Raw genomic sequence first — 18,972 nt, 5'->3', positions numbered from 1 at the left:
CAGGACTGCCATACCCAAATCATCGCACAGGCTGGTTTCACTCTAGATGGCCTTGGAAGTGCTGTGGTTTCCATTTAGCATAGGGTCACTTGGGGCTCCTGCACCAGGAGCAGAGAGGCTGATGCCACCTGCCTGTGTGAATGACCAATCTGATGTCATATTGCAGTGCGAATGGCACTGTCTGATGTCATCTCAGCGCTAATGGGACATGGTATAACATGGCAGCTAAGGCTGCAGGGGAAAGCGTCTCATCCATTCACTATGCTGTGCTACCATAGAACATAGCATAATGTGTAGGTTAACTTAGACACCCTCAGGCAGATTTTTGGAGATGGATGGATGGACAGATGGATGGATGGATGGATAGATAGATACATTTATATAAAGTATACATACGTTATATCACCCTATTGATTTTTAAAAAGTTCCAGGTCTGCCTGACTATAATGAGATTTTTGAACTTTGTGTTGCAATCAATGAGGGGAATATTATTGGCCTGGAGAATTGATATACCCGCTCTCTGTGGCTTGTTCTGCTTCTGGACTGCCCCTGCCCCCAAGGTGTACGATTCCATCAGACACTTAACCTCTTTTACAGTGTCATCAGGCTAAAAGGAATCTAATAGTGACACGGGACTTGTGCTCAGCACTCTGGCACTATTGCTTTCCTGTCACAAATAATTTATAGCTTTCTATTTCCATCCCTTTGCCTGCACCCCATCCCCTCTTTCTGTTTCTCTGGGCTGGGGGAAATCAATAAACTCACACAACCAGAGTGGCACTTCAGGGGGCTTTAGGGGGAATGTGAGAGGAAAAAAAAGGAAAAAAAAAAAAATTGAAAAGAAGAAAGTTGCATTATTTGCCCTAGCACTGACTCCTCAGATCAGCTCCCAGCTCGTTTGCACCAGCATGACCTCAAAATCCAGCCCCTCGGCCTGAGGCCCTCTGATACCTTCTGTCTATGTCCCCACAGCTGTGAACCAGGAACCCCTGCACTATGTGAGATGAGGAGAGGGAGGGTTCTCCATCTCCAGTCAGAGCCCTGATATCACCTATCTGCAGCTAAGCCCCAGTTGTCCTCTGCTCCTCCAGGAACTGCCCAGGTTTCACCATCTATCTGTGTTTTCCAGTAACCTGAGATTATATGCTCTGAAATGCCTTTCTCTTCCTATGAGGCTTCACTTTGTGAAGCCATGCTTTGTCCTCCCAAAGTCTTTGCCCACCTCTGCCCATACCACACATTCTCTCTGAAGTTTTGCCAACTCTTTCTTTAGTGTGAATTTCCAAGAAAAGCCCTGGGGTGGGCAGGGAGAATGCATTATTTGCTCTCACTTTCTGTGGAGAGAGTTTTGAGGAGAGGTTAAAGCTAATACAATGCAAGGCTGACAGTTCCAGAAACTAAGCCGAAAGAGCATCTGCAGCCTTCATCCTAATTGGAGAGGCTTGTTTTAAGCTCAGAAAGGAATTTAGTCTCCATGGCCTTCACAGGTCATGGCTTATTTGCTGAGCCCCTTGGTAAGACACGGTTGTTCCTGAGTCACAGCTACCCAGCATCTGGCAGCAGGCAGACCCCCCAGCCAAGTATTAGAGGATAGTGATTTTCTTTCACACTGACCTCAGCTGGATTTAAATCAGTGACTTAGAGGTGAAAGACTGCATGTAACAAGAAAATGAACACTGACAATTGCAGTTCAGTTTATTTTCATTCTGAGCTGCACTGTGAACTTTGTGGCATTCACTGACATCTTTTTGGGTTTCTATACTGTGTTCGTGCACGACCTGATAAACAAAAGCAGTATCCCTTTGCGGTAGATTCTTTTTCCTGGTAACCTATATTCCCTCATCATTCCATACAGGTGCCTTCTGCTCCCACTATCTCATTCACAAAGAGCAGGGCTTTGGGAAAGCCTTCCATCAGTTCAAATCTCCCAGTGCTATGCCAGAAAGGAATTTCTCAAGTATGCAACAAAATGAAATCTACACCATTTGTAAATCTAGCAATGGCTGTTAGCTGCAAAGGCTGCCCCATGAGCACACTAGCAGATCTGATCACAAGCAATAACACAGTCGCTAACACATAGGAGAGACTGGATCCCTGATTGCTTGCTGAGCGTCATAATCATGCAGCGACTACACGGTTGGGGAGGATGACAGAGTACAGCAAGCACAATTCTGTGCGAGCAGGACCATTAAAGCACCAGAATCAGGTCTACAAGAAGTGCTAAGATGGTGCTCTGCTGCAGCCAGATGTCAGCTCAGGCCCTCAGCCTCAGGCTCTGATTACTGGGATCGCAGTGTTCAAAGGCACAGAGGAATCGCATAGCAGTTGAGTTCTGAACATGCTTTGCTTTTTTTTCCAGGATTATCAGAACCAAAGTTCAGCAACCTTTCCACCCAACACCAGACGGGAGCGGGACAGGTGTGGCTGCGCCAGGACATACTATCGGTAAGGAGACTGGCATGGAGGGGTTGGTGATGGGACAGCTGGAAATGGGAATGAAGCTCAGCAGGGGCAAACAAGTCTGACAAGCAGGTGCTAGGGAGCAGGCAGATGGGGGGAAAGAAACCTCACCAGAAAGCAGAGGTTTCTGTTCTCTGCTGCCCTAGCTGCATTGCAGAGTTTACCCAAAGGAGTCTGCCCAAAGCTATCCTGCCTCAACACTTCCTTCACTTGCTCACTCTCTCCTTCACCTCCTTAGAGAGAAGTACTTGCCACTATCCTACCCAAGCACTAGCCTTCACCTTTCTTCTCCTACTTACTTGGCCTTACTTTGCTTCTCTCTCCCTGTTTCTCATCTCTCAAATGATCAGGATATGCCATTCTGATACCACACCACAGAGTCCTTCAATGTTCTAGCTTTGCAGTCAGATATCCCATGGGTGTATTTCACTGAGAAAATGCATTTTCTGCTAGGGAAAAAGGGCTTATTGAAGTGAGCAGAAGATGGAGGCTGTAATAAAACAACCAAATGTCTACTAGTCTGTTGTGTTTAAAGATGCTGTGCTAGACGTGTGATGGGGTGTTGTTACTGATGTGGGTTGCATGGTACAAATGCTTGCTGCTAGGTTATCTAATAGCGCTAGGTTATCTAATAGCAATTCAGAGCAGGAGAAAACATGTAGTATTATGGAATATTGTGGCTTACCTGTGGCCTAAGACGCTGTCTTAGATGCTGTTGGTTACTGAGAATCAGCTGCTAAACAAGGATTTACTGGAAAGTGCTGGCCTACGTGGAACAGAGCTGGCAGATATACTCCTGTACATGAACTGTATTCAAGAGCACAAAAGAATTAATGACCCAGTATGGAAGAGCATTTCTGGATGCCCTTTCGATCTGGACTCATTCAATAGCCTGGGAAGCACTGACCACATCAGATGGAGTTGGCAGATATTCCCCCTTCTTGGAGAAGCAATGCAATGTCTAGGGAATAAGTTGGCGGAGCTGGGAGGGTGGCTGTGAATGCTGCTGCTGGAGCTTCTCATTGCTCTGTGGTGTACTGGGAAGTGTGGATCTACATCGGGCAGTGCTGGCAGGTTCTGCTCTGTTCTGGAAAGCCTTTGCTGGAGGTATTGAATGCTTCAGCTCAATGCTTTATGAGCTGAATGATGGCTAGTGGCTTGTAAGGGAACTGGGATATCCTCCTAATGACTAGGGCATGCTGGGACATAATGGGCTTGCCTACTGGATGTACAACTCTACTTGCTCTAAAACCTAAAGCCCTAATTATTGGGAAGTAATTATTTCTAATCTGGGTGACTTGTCCTTTTGGATGTATTGGAAACTCTAGAGTAGTCCTGGATAGTCATGAGTGGCTGGAGGAGTCTAGCGGTTTACACTGATCTGTGCAGAAGAAAGACACAAGATTTTTATTAATCCTGGTTGGAGTACGTATTGTGAGTCCATGGTTTGTTCTAGTAGGGAACTGAATTTATTGGCCCAACTCTGAAGAGCTTCTCACCTGCACTAAGAGAAGGTGCTTTTTCATGGAGAGTTTTGGGTGGACACGTTAGGGCTGGTCTGGCTAAGACAGGGTATGTGCACTCCAGGTGGAAAAATGCTGAGAGGAAATGATCTGGCAAAATATGGATAGTCTGAGAGCCCCTGGGGAACGTGGCCCATGCAGCATTGCACTCAGTAATCTTGGATGCCCTGGGAGACCTGCTCTGAACTGCTGTTTCCCATAAGTTGTTTCTTATGGGAAACAACAGCGTTTAGGTTCTTGGTGGAGCACACTGGTCCATTCCTATTGGCCCTGTACTGGAGGTCTATGGAGATATGGTATATGAACAGGATGGCACAGCTAGGATTCGGCAGCATTAGCGGAGCAGGATTAGCACGAGTCCTTTGCGTGTGAGACAGGGAGCCTGCTTAGTGCCCAGGCTCTCCTGTGAGAGTAGTGTTATGTGTAGCTTTCAGTGGGGGGATCCCTCAGTGCTGGCTGCTCTCCTCATGGCCCTTTCTCCCTTTTCCTTTTGTCCAGTGCCCAGCACAGCATCCCCTCCCGTCTCCAGTGCCTCCAATGATCCAGTGGGCTCTTACTCCATTAACGGGATCCTGGGGATTCCTCGGTCGAATGGCGAGAAGAGGAAACGTGATGAAGGTAGGGGGAGGGGAGAAGCTCATCCTCCCTTTTATATTCTTTGTCCCCATGTACAGGCTCCAATTTCAGGCCAAGGTTTGCAGCTGCTCCAGGGGCTAGATCAGTTTTAGCAACAGAGACCAGTTCCCCGCCACTGCCCTGCTGGCTTGGAGTGCTCCTCTTCCGAGGCCTTTTCATGACAGGCTGTGTCTCCAGACATCTGCTCGGCAGGCAGAGAACCGTCTCCATTGCTGGAGCTGATCCCAAGTTCATTCACTGCTGGAAATGGCTGGAACTGAGCTCCCTAGGTGCCAGCAGGTGCCCAGACTTGGAACTGTGGGTAAACAAGGTTTTCCCGACTCATTTGTTTTCAAACCAAGTGCCATCTGAGAGAAGCATCAGCAACGTGGGGTGTCTTCCCCTCCCCTTGCAAACAAGTTCCTGCCCTTTGGTGTGCCATGAGCTGCATTAGCTGTGGTGGCTACAAGGGCCCTGATTCCATGGATAGTATCTATACACTAGAACTGCCATGCTTGTGACAAGCAGAAAGCAGAACAGGAGCTCATCTGTGGCCTCAAGGTTGTTATCCAAGCCTTCCACTAGTGATCTAAGAAACTAGGATTAAGCTGTTTCCTTCTCTTTCCTACTTGTTGGGAGGGACTCAGGGCAAAGTGAATCTTGAAATGAACCAAAAGCTGGAGCCTCAGGTCCAGAAAGACACAGTAGAAATGGATGGGAGATGTCTTGGTGTGCTTATAGTGGTTTTGTACAATTTTGTCTTGCTTTTCTAATTTGATTTGATTCATAAACCGAGGGCTAGGAGGTGAACTTTTCCAATAGTAGCATCTGATCAGTCTATGCAGCCTTCAGGGTGTTGGTTTTGCCTGTTGCATGGGGCTCTCTTGGTAATGTCGGTGGCTCCCTGTGCTGTGTATGTGGTAATCCCAGGCTGTGTGGTGTATGGTAATACCAGGGCTCTTTGTGACGCATGGTGAGGTTCTTCTGAGACAGATGCTGCATTTTGAGGTTTCTCCAGTCATTTCCCCAGCATTGATGCCAGTGAGGTTCACATGTCTAAATTCTAGATCTGCATAAACAATAACCCCAAGAAAAAGGCTGATCCATTTCTCCTAATACAAAGTAAAACCAGAGGCTGGAAGCAAAGACCCAGTTCATCTCCTATCAAAGCAAACGGGAAGACTTTTGCTGATGCCATTGGAAATTGGATCAAGACCCAGAGGAAGATCCATTTCCCAGCTAGATGGCAGTAGGGCCTAGCTAAGAGAAAAATGTAGCAATGGAAGGGCTGAGTCAATGCCTCAAAGTCAAAAAATGTCAGGAGTAAGAGACTGAAAACATTGTAAGCCTCTCCGGCATTTCTTATCATTGCTTATAGAGGAAATAGTGACATTTCAAACCGAGTGACAAGTTTCTCCAATGGCTGTATATCTTCTGGCAGTAGTCGGGGTTTCTGTGAACCCCTGTTCTCATTCAATCCAGCTTGGTGATCACAAGCTGTCAACGAGGTGCTTCTGTATCTCATTTTGAAATGAAGCACTTCAATCTGGCTTTAGCAGCTATTCTTTCTAAATACCTGCAATGGTCATCCCACTTAGATGCAGCCACGCAATCATCACCAGCCCTGGTATTTGAGATTTTTGAAGCAGTACAATTAAACACAGAAACAATCAAACAGACATTTAAGACTGTGACGCTTCACAAAGATTCGCTGACAGTAAGAACAACTCTCTGCGTCTGTCTTTAATTCATCTTGGATTTGATTTTTGAAGGGCAAGAAGCATTGTGCAACTCCCTGCTATTGGCCAAGAGCCCACATATCTCCTTAGAAATCAAAAAGGTACCAGGCTATCCTGGAGGTGTGGGATCTCAGTAACACGAACACAGCTGCAAACTCCTTAGAGAAGAGCCTTCATTCTGCCATCCTGGGTATCTGCCTCAGGGAGATGTCACACTCCCACTCCAGAGAAACCTCACAAGGGACCCCTGGCAGCTGCTGAACACCCCTGCCCAGGAGCTGACTCCCTGTGCTCACAGTGGCTTTAAGGAACATTGACAGACACCACCACAGCAGGGCTGTGCCCTTAAGTCAGAAGGTCCAAGGGGAGGTTTTGCACAGCCTGTAACCTGCACTCCCCCTGGGCAACCTGCCCTGCAGCACTGAGGGCTCTGGGCACTCCTAGCTGAGATGAGGATTAAGAAAGCAAGATGAGAAGGCCAATGCAGGTATTCCTTTCATGCTCATGCTGGATATATAGACCTTCTCAGTACTTCCCAAAGCTTCTGAGCTCCGTCTTGTTGCAATTTCTTAACTGCAGGGTTTAATCTCACATAGAGAAGCACATCTACTTTCCCAGCATTTTGGGAATGGCTCTTCCCTAAAGAAGGCAGAGACAGCAGCATTGTTCTTCTTTCTTCTTCATTGGGACAGCTTTGCTGCAAGGATGATGCTTTGTGAGGAATGCAATTCTGCAGAGACAGGTGAAGGACCAAAGTGCTCCTGAATCCTGGTTCCTGAAAACCTCGTTAGCAACCCCTGTGCTGGCTGAGGACAGAGAGCAGGGTTGGAGAGATAGAGGAGCCCCTGCCTGAGCACACCCCCTCCCCCAGATCCTGTTTTCTGCAGCTGGCACTGCATTAGGCAGTAGCACAGATGATTAAGAAGAGGAGAGATAATTATGTGTCAAGATGATGTAGCAGAACTCCCAAGTTGGACAGAAGGAGCCAGAGGTGGGCTCAGCGATGGCCGATGACAGCCAGGTGTGTTCCTCATGGAGAAGCAGGGGACCAATGTACCAAATGTGCTGACTGGCCTGGGAAGAATGTGGCACTGAGAGCGAGTTAGATCTGAGCACCTGAACGGCAGCACAGCCTTCTGGTGTGTCAGCCATTTCTCCCAGCTTTGTATTGTCAGCAAACTTGCTGAGGGTGGACTCTATTGATCTAGATTGTTGTTCTGTAGTTCTGTAATACCCTATTGATAGCTAAAAGGGTAAAGGCTGGGGTGAGCCAGAGGAACTAAGAAAAAAAGAGCAGTGCTCCAGTACTATTGTCTTAAGCAGTATATAGAAAGAAAAGGGAGAGAGAGGACAGATAGATGCATAAATAGATAAGTGAATAGACAATATGAAAATAATGTTTCAGATGGTTCCCTGCATCTTCAACTGTGTAAAACTCTGGGGACCTTTACAAAACTACTCTTATTAAAGATAGCTCTCGCCATAGCAAGCCACAAATGGACTTCTCTATGTCCCCAATTCTCATTTGGGATTTGTGTTCCAGCAAGGCTAGTGTTGCAACAATCCCAGCATTATTAATCTTGGCCCCTGACAATATCTGTAGTATTTGACAGCATTACTGGCAATAATATCTGCAGTGCTGACAATGGCAGAGATAATATCCCCCAGTATTATTGGCATTAGCAGGGATCATATCTACAGCCTGTTATTGGCGGAGCAGACGTAATGTGTCCAGTATTATTAGTATCAGTAGTAATAAAACCCACAGGCTTGTTAGTATGATCAGTGCTAATATCAGCAGTAGGTTTGTGGGAGAGGAGGGGACGGAGTGATTGCTACTGTAAATGGCAGTAATACTCAGGCTGTTTGCAGTAAAGGAATCCCCGATGGGGATGGGGGAGCTAACCTCAGAAGGCAGAAGTTCCTCCTTCCCTCTCTTCAGCTGTCACTTGGACAATCACAGTGATTTACACTGAACTGAGGCAGGGCTGTGTCAGAGCGGGGGAACAGTGAAGGGTCATTGCTATTTTGGCAAGGCAGTTACAGGTGTATCGATGCAGGTGATTCACCATACAGTTCCAAATGGGGCTGCATGCTGCAGGCTGTGGCACTGAGCAGCTCAGAACGAGGTACTGCATGCAGCTGTAGGAGCATTCACACTGCTGGCCGTGTAGCTGCAGGATAGGCAGCATCACTGCGGTGCTATGTGTTGCTTTGCTACTGCACGCATAATTTTCTGACTCTTGCTATCACAGCATTCTCTGCTGAGAAGCATTACGTTGGTGCAGGTTGCTTTCTCTTCTCTCACTCCCAACGGGGACTCTGACTGCAGAGCAAGGTTCAACAGCAATCAGCTTAAGGGATTTCCAGCTTGTCCAAGATGCCCGTATTCCTACTGGGAAGGCAGAAATGCCTCCATCAGTGGAGTGCAGAGCTGCTACAGTCTCAGACCAGAAAATGGTGTTTTAGAGGCTGCCTCAGAACACAGTGTCTTGAAGAAAATTTTGAAGTCAATAATTTCAGTGAAAGGTAGTGCGGAGAGATGTATATGTATTTGCAGAGGTCTCAGGCTTTGAGCAGCTATACAGCAGCTGAGTGTGCCACTGCAAGTGTTAGCCCATTTGTGCTGCTCATGGCAGCAATAATTATATCACTTGGAAGATGCAGTTGTGACATTTCAGGTGAGTTCATGTCAGTGCCATCAATGCGTCTTCGCAGGCAAGACTGTGGTTATCATGTTGTGGGTTTCTGCCACTAATGATGAGATAAGTGTATTGCTGCTTGTATGCTGCCCTGCTGTACTCCAGGCCATCACGCTCTGCAAGGAGGTGGTGGTGAGGCAGTACATCTGTATCAGGGCGCGAGCAGTGCTGTTCCGTGAGGTGACTCGGTGCCTCATGGCCGGCTGTGCTGTACTGTCATTGCCACTCAGGCAGTTGCTACTGCAGTTGATATCATTTGTTGACTGGTGACAGACTGTCATCTGATCTTGACTGAAGTCAACAGGGGTACGTCACCACGGTGCTGTCTTGAGCACTGTATGTTTTCATGGAATATGATCGTGTTGCTCCACAGCACACTGGGGTTGTTTCAGGACAGACAGCATGCTTACATCGTCATCCACAGTGCGATGGTGCTCTACCAGCAGTGCAGTGGTATGAGGGCCCTTAACCGCCCTGGAGGGAAATGCATTTGTTGTCCTGTGCTGCCTGTGCACGTTTCTAGGCATTGCACCCGACTGTATCTTGACATCTGATGTACGTTCATCTCAGGGCAATGGGTGGATTTCTGTCCTCCCACCACCACTGCATTGTTGAAGACAACAGAGTGTGCTTGGACCCCTGCAGGTGGGTGCTGTGGTGTGGCTGCATTGTTTTGTGCTGTGATCTCGTCACCACAGCTGATATGTTTTCACTATTCCATATGATTGCCTTATTGCAGGTCCACAGTAGTCTTAATGACACTAGAGACACGTGCAGTTACGTTACCTCAGGCGCTAATTCCCCATTCTGATCACCAAACACAGCTGCAGGGTGTGCATCCAGCAGTTCATGGCTGTGCACGCAGAGTGAGAAATCTCTGGGCTGTGTCAGTCCAATAGCACCTTCCCCCTGCTCTGCCCAGGACAGTGCAGCATCACGCTGTGTGGCCAAGTTCCCAATGGCTATCTGGTTGCACTGATGGCGTATCGCAGCAGACAGCAGTGGTTACAGGGAACTTGCAGGTTCACTGCTCCTACACATACCACAGTAGGTAGCACTCCTCTCACTCCAGATGAAGATAAATCAAGGGGCAGTTTATTCTCAGCAGCCCCTCACCGCTTCTTTTAAGGGTCTTTGCTGGTGAGCCTTTTGGAGAACATGAGGCAGGTACCTCCCAGATGAGTTGCAGGATGGATAGCAAAGGGAGAGGATGTGTAGAGAAAGCAAGCTGAGGAGACTGGATAAAGGAGATGGCAATGCATAAGCAGCATAGTATAGTCAGAAAGGTCTGCATCACAGAGCTGGAGCCTGCCTGTAACAGAGAGGGACAGATGTCTGTCTGTGTGCTCACAGCCTGGCAGTTCTGAGGGTGCATGGCTCGGGTAAGGGGGAGTTAACAGCTCGCATCACAGGCAGCCGTTTGGACAGGCTGCTCTGCTCCTCCTCTACTGTGGACACCGCTGCTTAGTTTGGCATGGTTTGGCACTATCTGAAGACAAGCTGGTTTGGCTTCAGCTGTTTGTGTGCGTCTCTGTTTGTGTATATCTGTGTACCTTGGAATGCACGTCTGTTTGTTTTCTGTATCTCTGTGTTAGGGTGACTGCTCTCCACTTATCAGTGTTTATTGTACCGCAATGAGCGGCAGGATAGACCTGTAATTTTGTGCATGCACCCAGAGACCTGGAAAACGTGTATGTTAAGCTGTGTATAATACTGCCTAGGAGGGTATGCATAGTGTGGATCATCTGGATGTCTGGGCATGTATGGCTCAGCATTAGTGCTATGTATGTCTATGAATGCCAGGTATTTGTATTCACATGTTAAGCATATATGTGAACGTTGTATATTTGTATGTATATTCTCTGTAACTGTTGTTATATAGTTGGAGTATGACTGTATCTTTGTGGCTGCCAGACACAAATACGTAGCCTGTTAGTGCTGTGCACCTCTGTACGTAGTCTGCACAGAGGGTACATTTGCAATGGGGTTATATATTTGTGTGCATGATTTATATGCATATATTGGCTGTTCTTGACTGTGAGAAGGTTGTCTATTTCTGTAAATAGTTTGTATTTGTTTACATGATTTAATTTTGTATATGTGAACTTAAGGGAATTCCACTGAGTTCCAGGTTTCCATTTAGTTAGTATACGTATGCTGTTGTAAGCTATTTGTTTATTCGGAAATTACATTTAATTGACACATACTGCATTAGTACTTCCTTGTGTCCCAGACTACATTCTTGCGTTTTCAAATGTTACTGGCTGTGTTTTGTGAGTCTTTCTTATGCTTTTCTTGAAGTTTATTTGTGTGAGTGCCCTGAATGCATGCTTACCTGACTGCTTATTTCTGTGTGTTTAGTTTGTGGCTAGATCTTCTCCTGCGTTTTTGGCTCACTGCTTGGAGGGGCTGTTGCAGCTGATGTCAGCAGGAGTCAGGCAGCGACAGCTCCTCCCGATGTCTCTGAGCACCCTATGTGCCCACCTGTGCAGAGGCTGCACTCTAGCTGTGCTGGTGTCTGTCTCTCTTGCAGTCTGTACCCTGGGTCTGCCTGCATTCAGGGGGTGGCTGCTGCACTGGCTCATGGACATAAAGACTGCAGGAGCACAGTGCCTGGATCCGTGAGGATCTCAGGGCACAGTGGGTGACAGAATAAACCCCAAGAGGGATAGGAATAGGTAGAAATGTGGAAGCAAACGGTACGTCTAGGTGATTGTTGGTGATGTGGCAAGTATAGTATAAAGCTAGTATAGCAGTGGCTCAGGGTGCCCTGCTGGTGGGAGCTGGTGATGGTGCTGTTACTGGGCCAAGTGACATGGCAGTGAAACTCAAGGGCTATACTGCTACAGAACCAAGGTGATGTGGCACAGAGATATAGTGAGGATCAAAGTGCCATGCTGATGGCCTAGGCTGATCTGTCAGAACAGTGAGGGCTGGGAAACCCCTTTCAAGAATCAGTTAAAAAGGCAAAAGAGAACAAGAGGAACAGAAGAGTAGAAAAGATCTGAGGTAACTCCAAGGACATGCAGGGTGGCTGCAGAAGGCAGGTAGCCAGCAGTGTGGGACGTGCTCCATCTCCATGAGATCAGCTGCATCCTGGTATCAAGGGATAGAGCAGTCTAGTCACAGTGGCTGTTTGCATCATAGTGATGGAGAACAGGGATAACTCAGTGATGACATCAGTGACGGACATATCCCGTGATGGTAGCCATGGAGTGTGTGGGCAGGGGCACTATTCCCAGCTGCTGGAAAAACAAAGAACCTAACGGGCAGTAAAACAAAAACAAAGGAGACTTGGAAGCACCTGACAGCCCTAATTCATCACGGCCCAAGATTTTTTTTCCCCCTCATGTTCCCATTATATTTGTTTGTAAAAGTGGAAATCAATTTTGAAGGTAATTTTCTGGAAAGAATGGAAGGGAGGTGGGAGGGCCGGATAAGGCAGAGATGGCAAGAGGAAAAAAAAATTTAGGCCAGGCACAGCCCAGGGGCAGCTCTTGGCAAGGTGAAAGAAAATTGCATATTCAATCTCCATCCATGAATCTCCCTTGCTGCTGCCCGCCTCCTGCTCGAAAACAATGAAGGCTTTCTCCCCTACGCTGCACAACGCCTGAGTATCAGCACTCACTTTAACTTCAGGGTCATTAATTCACCTGATTATTGCAGGAGAGGAGAGGGTTGCAGAGGCATCCGTTCTAAAGAGCCCTCCCTTAGCTCATCCTTTGATTAGTTTGGGGTGGGGGGAGTTGAGATAATCTGTTGTTTTGGACTCAGTTTAGAATGGGAGGGGTTGAAGAGGGGGTGGAAGGAGGTAGAGGAGGAACGGGAAAGATATGGCCTGGGCTGTTGTGGAAGGAAGGGTCGGAAACAGTCACCCTCGCATCCCTCTGCTGTGGTGTTATTGCAAATTAAAAGTAGCATGTTCCACTCCGCAGCTATCTTTCAGGGAGGGGATGGGCATGGTTATATGTCGGCACGGGGATGAGGGGGATCTTATCATTGCTTCTTCAGCAGCCCAGCATAGTGTCACCCTGTGAGGTGACATTTGAATTTACAATTCCGCTGAGAAAAGCCATTAATTCACAAATTAACATTTCTCCCTCTCTCTCTCTCTAGCTCTCTCTCTCTCTCCTTCTCTCTCTCTCTCTATCTCACATGGATGTGCAAGCAATTGAAAAGACAAAGGAAATAGCCTTAAGGAAGAGACTTTACTGCTACTCTGTCTGTGCAGAGATTGCTACTACTGCTTCTAGATAGATAAACCAATTACCTGAGCCGCTCTGTTCATGGCAGCCTGCTATTACCTCTCTTTGTAGAGCTGACTCCATTGCTGGATTACACCATGTGTATCTCATTAATGTAAAGCAGCACGATACTGGGCACTGTCCCTGACTTATTGCCAAAGCCCATTGCTCTGTACCAGGAGAGGGAGCTGGGAGAGTAGTGGGGCACTGAGCTGAAGGCAGCGCAGCATATGCCTAACAACAGACAGGCCGCAGAGAGCCTGCCTGGAACTGAGCTCAGAGGAGGTGGGAGCTTCCCATCCTCAGAGCAGTGAGGATGAGTTAGCCATGATCTCCTCTGAGGCTGCTGCACAAGAGGCCTCTCTATTGGCACCAGGCGCAGGCAGCTCTGCTCTCAGCACTGCCCCGACTTCCCTCCAGGTGTACTCGTGCAGGTTTGGTGCAGCTGCGGGATGTGAGCATGTACAGAGATGCAGAGTAGCTGACTGCACCCAGGGGCTGAGTGGCTCACAGAGACACGCAGCAAACCTCAGTGAACAAAGCCAAAACCAGTGTTCAGGTTTCTGAACGGAGAAGGCCAGATTTCTCTGTAGTGAAATCCACTCCATGATGATTGTAGAGACATTCTTGCCAGAGACAGCTGCTGGGAACTAGTCCCGCATCACCTTCAGTCCTGTTACGTTTTCATCCTGTGCTCTTTCTCATGTGCTTATTTTGGCATTCGGCTGCAAGCTGATGCTGCCTCGCCCATGTCTGTGTTGCCCACACCTGTGGAGCTGGCCCTCACCTGGTTCTCCCCACTTGCTTCACTGTGGTTCCTCCCACTGTTTCCTGTCTGTGTCCGGGCTGCAGCACTGTGAGTCTCTGGGTGTTCCTGCAGGGACACAGCAGCCACCTGGTGACACAGTGCTAGTGTCCTAGCAGCACAGCTTACATGGAGACTTGGACATCAGTCTTTGCTAACTAAGCATTCTACCTATATAAAACCGAATAGAAACCTTCTCCAACAGGCTTTTCCCCCCATAAGGGCCTGACAGTCCCTGTTCAAGCCACTCTTCTAACTTTCATGAAAGGCAGAAACTTTCAGGAGGAGTGAAAGATATATGGAACAGAACAACTGCTTCTGGAAGCTCGGTCCCCATGTGCTTCGTGGAGCATGCGCCTCTCCTTGGCATTGCTGTGTCTCCTTAAATCTTCCTAAAACCTTATCCTCTTAACAAGAGCATCTGCCTCGCTGCCATTCTCTGTGCCCCTCACGGTGCGCAGCACATGGCCGGAGAGCAGCATCCCGCAGCAGGCGCTGGAAGACAGATCGCAATCAGCAGAGGCATCGGCAGGCAGTGCCAGTAATTCAAACCATCCTGACCGTTCAGTGAACCCGAACCTGCTGACCTTGACAGCACGAGACAACAGCAGCCTCAGGAATCCCAACCTTTGCAGAGGCGTTGGCGGAGGATGGCTCGTGCTCCCTTCCGTTCTCTCCCTCTCCTCATTCGCATCACAGCAGCCAAAGGGCACAACAGGAAATCTTCCGTGCACCAATTAGCTCCTAATTTGGCTATCTCTGTGCTCCCAAGTCTGCATCAATGCAATATTAAGCATCACTTGCTGTTTATAGATAGAAATCATTCCCATAGAGGAGTGTCTTCTCGCACTAAAGCAACACTAAGCACCTTGTTCTCAGCAGGGCCAGACAGGACCCCTCCTCCTCCCTGAACGGGACTGCTGCTGTTTGAAAGGAAAGCTGGAGCTCTCTGCTTCCCTCAGTGATAGCATCAGATCTTCCAGACTTGTTTCCCTGGATCCCAGGGGGAAGCAACAAGATCTCACCTACTGATTAGCTTGTGAGAATTCTGGCTGGGCAGAGGAGGGCAAGGAAGTGACAAGAGCAGGGCAGAGAGGCAGAAAAAACTTTGCCACAAAAAAATGCAGTCTGTGGACATGTTAAGAGCCTTTCAGGGAATACTGGATTTCCTCCAGCTACCTCTGTGGCTGCCAAGCATGCCTGCCACAAACAGCACTTTGTGCTGGCCTGCAGAGGCTAGGGTAAGCCCTTAGACCTCGCACAGGGAGCACAGCTTCAATAGTAATAGATGACCTGGTAGAAACAGTTAGACTTACCCAGCCAGTCAGACATGGCTACCTTCCATCATTCCTGAGGATGATCTTCCCACACATCAATAGGTATTAAATGCATTTCATGCCTTTTTAAATGTCAGTTTTGTCAAAGGGCCTAAAAATAATGCCTTGGGGCACATTTCTCCTTCGCTTTTGCATCCACCCAGACATGTTGCAAGTTAGATCCCATCAAGTTCAAGGTACAAAGTCCTCTTCCCACACAGTAGCACAGTGCCTGATCGGGAGCTAGGTCTTGGATATCACATCTGCATTTTCATTTGGATGTGCAGTATGTCAGCACTTCTTTCTCTTACTGGTTCTGTCTTTGTTGAGATCTCAGTGGTGTTATTCTGTTTTTAAGCTAGGGGCCTGCACTGGGACAGGCTCAGGAGGCATCTGATCAAATCTTAATGAGGTGGTTACTGTGTATGAAATGTCCATAAATTCTTGAGGTCCTTCCAGCCCTCTCTTAGATGCATTAGAAAAGGCTGTTAGAAAGGACAGGCACATTTCCATGTCTGGTTTCCCAAAGGATCTGCTGATTTTTCACTTTGGTTTTTGGCATCTAATGCATGATAACGTAGATGTTGAGCACAGGAGTTGACCTTGCATGCAGATCAAATCTATCCTGGGTTTTGAGTGAACTTTATTAAATTCCAGTGAACAGGAAAACAAACCAACCACTGCCTTAAAGACACCTACGGCTCTCCTCTGCACAGCCTCAGTCTGTGAAACTCATTGCTACAAGTGACTGGGTCCCCTCTTACAGTTTGGAACACATCTCCAATATAAATATTACATAGGTCATCCACTACAGGATCTTTCATATATCATTCAAATAATTAATGATTTATAGGTATTACAGGAATGAGCACATTCAGAAAAAGAATGTGCATGGTGCCAATCCAAGCTGATTGCAGCATATTGCAGGCCTGTAGCTCTTTCATTGTGTGGCATTTTGTAATTACCCATCCTATATTATACATTGTTTATTAACCTTCTCATTCTGAAGATCTCATTTACTACTGAAATGTGGCTGACTCGGATGGACCGTGGCAGATGTTGAACAATACAGAGCATCAACACTGAAATTTTGCTGTGCCATGTCCAAATGAAACCACAGGAGAATTAAGATATGCTGTGGGTAATTACTCAGGCTGGATTTTGTTCAGAACAGCCAGGTTAATGTCTGTACTCCTACAAAAAATGCCATGGGAATTTTAATGACTCTGAGTGATTGGAGCCTTTGTTTTATGGCACATCAAAAATGGCAGCTCTAAAAACACTCTGCTTGAGCACTAGTTTAGTGCTGAGTCAGAAGAGCTTCCACTAACATGATTCATTGACATCTAGCTCAGGGGTAGGCACAGCCTTCTTTGACTTGGGAGGTTAAGGTAAAAGCATGTGTGAGGGGAAAATAAGGTAGAATGTAAGGAAAGGAGAGTCTGGAGCAAGAGAGACAGAAGGAGATGAAGGATTCAGAAGCATGTTGGTAGGGGATCAGCCCAATGGAACCAAGCAGGCTAAGAAGGAATTTGTATTTTCTGGACTGTGCATTAGAGACATGCATGGATTTATCCAGCTCTGCTGAGTCCTAGTACTGGCGGCCTCACTATCAGGTGCCAATGGGCTCTACTGGGTTCTTAGGGGCCTCCAGGCCATGGGCAGTGGGGTTGGCAGGAACAGCCCAGCCCGTGTTCCCTCCCTTGTCTCTAGCGTTTCTGATGGCAGTGTTGATTTGCATGTCAGGCAAAGCACTGCTTGCGAAAAAAAAACCTTCCAGTGTGGCGGTGTCAGCGCTCGCTGTTGTTCGACAGTGTAAAATTAAATTAATAAAGCCCCCAACACAGGAAAACATAACAGGAAATTAATGGCCTTTACTGTCGCTCTGATGCAGTCATTTGCAACCCTGCTTTCCGCACCAAAGACTTCATAAATGCAAGCAGTTTCTCTAAACAAGCATAGTTAGGGCTGCATGCGATGTAATTTTTTGCGTTGCTTCTGTCCTTTGGAGCTAACAAAAGGCACCTGGTTTTATGTGCTCACTAAGGGGGGATCCTGATGAGAGGGAGCTCCCCAACAAATCGCTTAGGAGGATGAGAGGAGGTAGCAAAGGCAGCCAGCATACACCAGCAGTGCTAAGCACATCTCAGCCCTGGCAGAGGGAATTGCAGGGCTCCCAGCGCCTGCCTCCCTGCCACAGCTCTCCCTGAGTATCTGCACTAACAGCAGTGTGCTGGGCACCACAGCAGTATAAATCAGAGTAACCCTTCTGATCGCTTTCAGGAGTGTAAATCAGTATAACCACTGAGTGCAGGAGACTTAAAGATTTACACTAACTTGGGGATCTGGCTGGCTGTGTGATAGTGTTGCTTGCTCTTCCGCCAACATAAACAAAGCAGACGTACTGGCTCCTGGAGGCAGCTGCATTTCTATCTGGCTAGCAGTTAAGCCTAGTAGTGCTAGCGAGAGATATTGGACCCACACTCCGTCCTTCATTACAATGGTATAAATCCCCAGTGACTCCTCTGAGGTAAGGGAATTGTTGTAGATTTACAGCAGCCTGAGAGCAGAATATGTGCCCTCACCTCCAGAATACCCTAAGGTCACAAAGCTGTGGTGACGGCTTGCACAGAAAGCACCAGCTTTGGCTCCCTGGGCTAGCACACCTCATCTGCACACCCGTACATGCTGTCATGCATGCTGTACATGCGTCCGAGGCAGCTGTTTGCAGACTAACACCTGGAAAGGCCTTTACTGAAGCACTCAGTAAAGCTGGATGTGCTGATTATGCTATTACGTAAAGCTAGGTCTGCACAGACTTAGTTTCCTAGGGCCACATTTGCAATCACACATTCAGATGCTGTAGTAAATACATATGATTTTCATATGCATACACATACTCACTTCCTTAAATGCACATTTGCATGCTCCCTTGATAATCCTAGACAGATCTGAGTACACACTTCATTACACATTTGCACACACAATTCATTTCATTTACATTCTCATTGAGCATTGCTGTTTTGCTCATGTGAGCCCTGCATTAATGCTGCACTGCCCACCTCTGCTCCTCCCGATGCCTCCGTTCCACGCAGCCCCGTGCTGCCCGGCCCTGGCACACACCTCACTCCTTTGCAGGCACGCACTCTGCCCTGTGCCAGCAGCCTTCCTTGCTCACAATTCCTCACCTGATCTGCACTCCAATTTCAAAACATAAAATTCCTTTGTTTCTGAGCTTGTCTCCTCTGAGCCTGTGTACATAACAAATACAATATCATCCGTTTGCATACTCAGATTCAGGCTTGTAGATTCCCTTGAGCCAAATGGACACAGCAACCTAAACAAATGCAGAGCTCATGAAGTCTGGTCTGCTTCCCTGAGGTGACAGTTCTCCAGCACGTCTTCCAGTGTCTCCGCAGGTTATTGTCCATAACCTGAACTCTTCCCATGTCTTTCACTGCCGCAGTGTAGATCTCTGATAATATTCCTTCCCCACACATTGCTGGATCTTGCCAGCCCCTTCCATGCTCTGGCTATTTCTGTCCAGCACTCACTTGGGATCTCCTCC

The 18,972-nt window shown here is 47.6% G+C and overlaps 2 protein-coding genes across 18 annotated transcripts in view; one reads left to right on the top strand and one right to left on the bottom strand.

Moving 5' to 3' along the window:
* The window catches only part of LOC104911954 (uncharacterized), a 314,625-nt gene that overhangs the window by 160,787 nt on the left and 134,866 nt on the right, over positions 1 to 18,972 (bottom strand). The window lies entirely within an intron of this gene.
* PAX2 (paired box 2) overlaps positions 1 to 18,972 on the top strand; it is a 92,203-nt gene that overhangs the window by 38,517 nt on the left and 34,714 nt on the right. For 14 of the 16 annotated variants that reach the window (XM_085229798.1, XM_085229803.1, XM_085229806.1 and 11 more), the window contains 2 exons: positions 2,360 to 2,445; positions 4,482 to 4,601. In XM_085229798.1, the coding sequence (XP_085085924.1) occupies positions 2,360 to 2,445; positions 4,482 to 4,601 (206 nt within the window). The remainder of the gene's footprint in view (positions 1 to 2,359; positions 2,446 to 4,481; positions 4,602 to 18,972) is intronic. The other 2 variants (XM_085229801.1, XM_085229811.1) reach the window with 1 other exon arrangement.

The sequence above is a fragment of the Meleagris gallopavo genome, chromosome 8 (assembly GCF_905368555.1).
Source record: "Meleagris gallopavo chromosome 8, MGAL_WU_HG_1.1, whole genome shotgun sequence".
NCBI classification, from domain to species: Eukaryota; Metazoa; Chordata; class Aves; order Galliformes; family Phasianidae; genus Meleagris; species Meleagris gallopavo.
The sequence above is the reverse complement of the archived record's forward strand: the minus strand, read 5'-3'. Positions and strand labels throughout refer to the sequence as shown.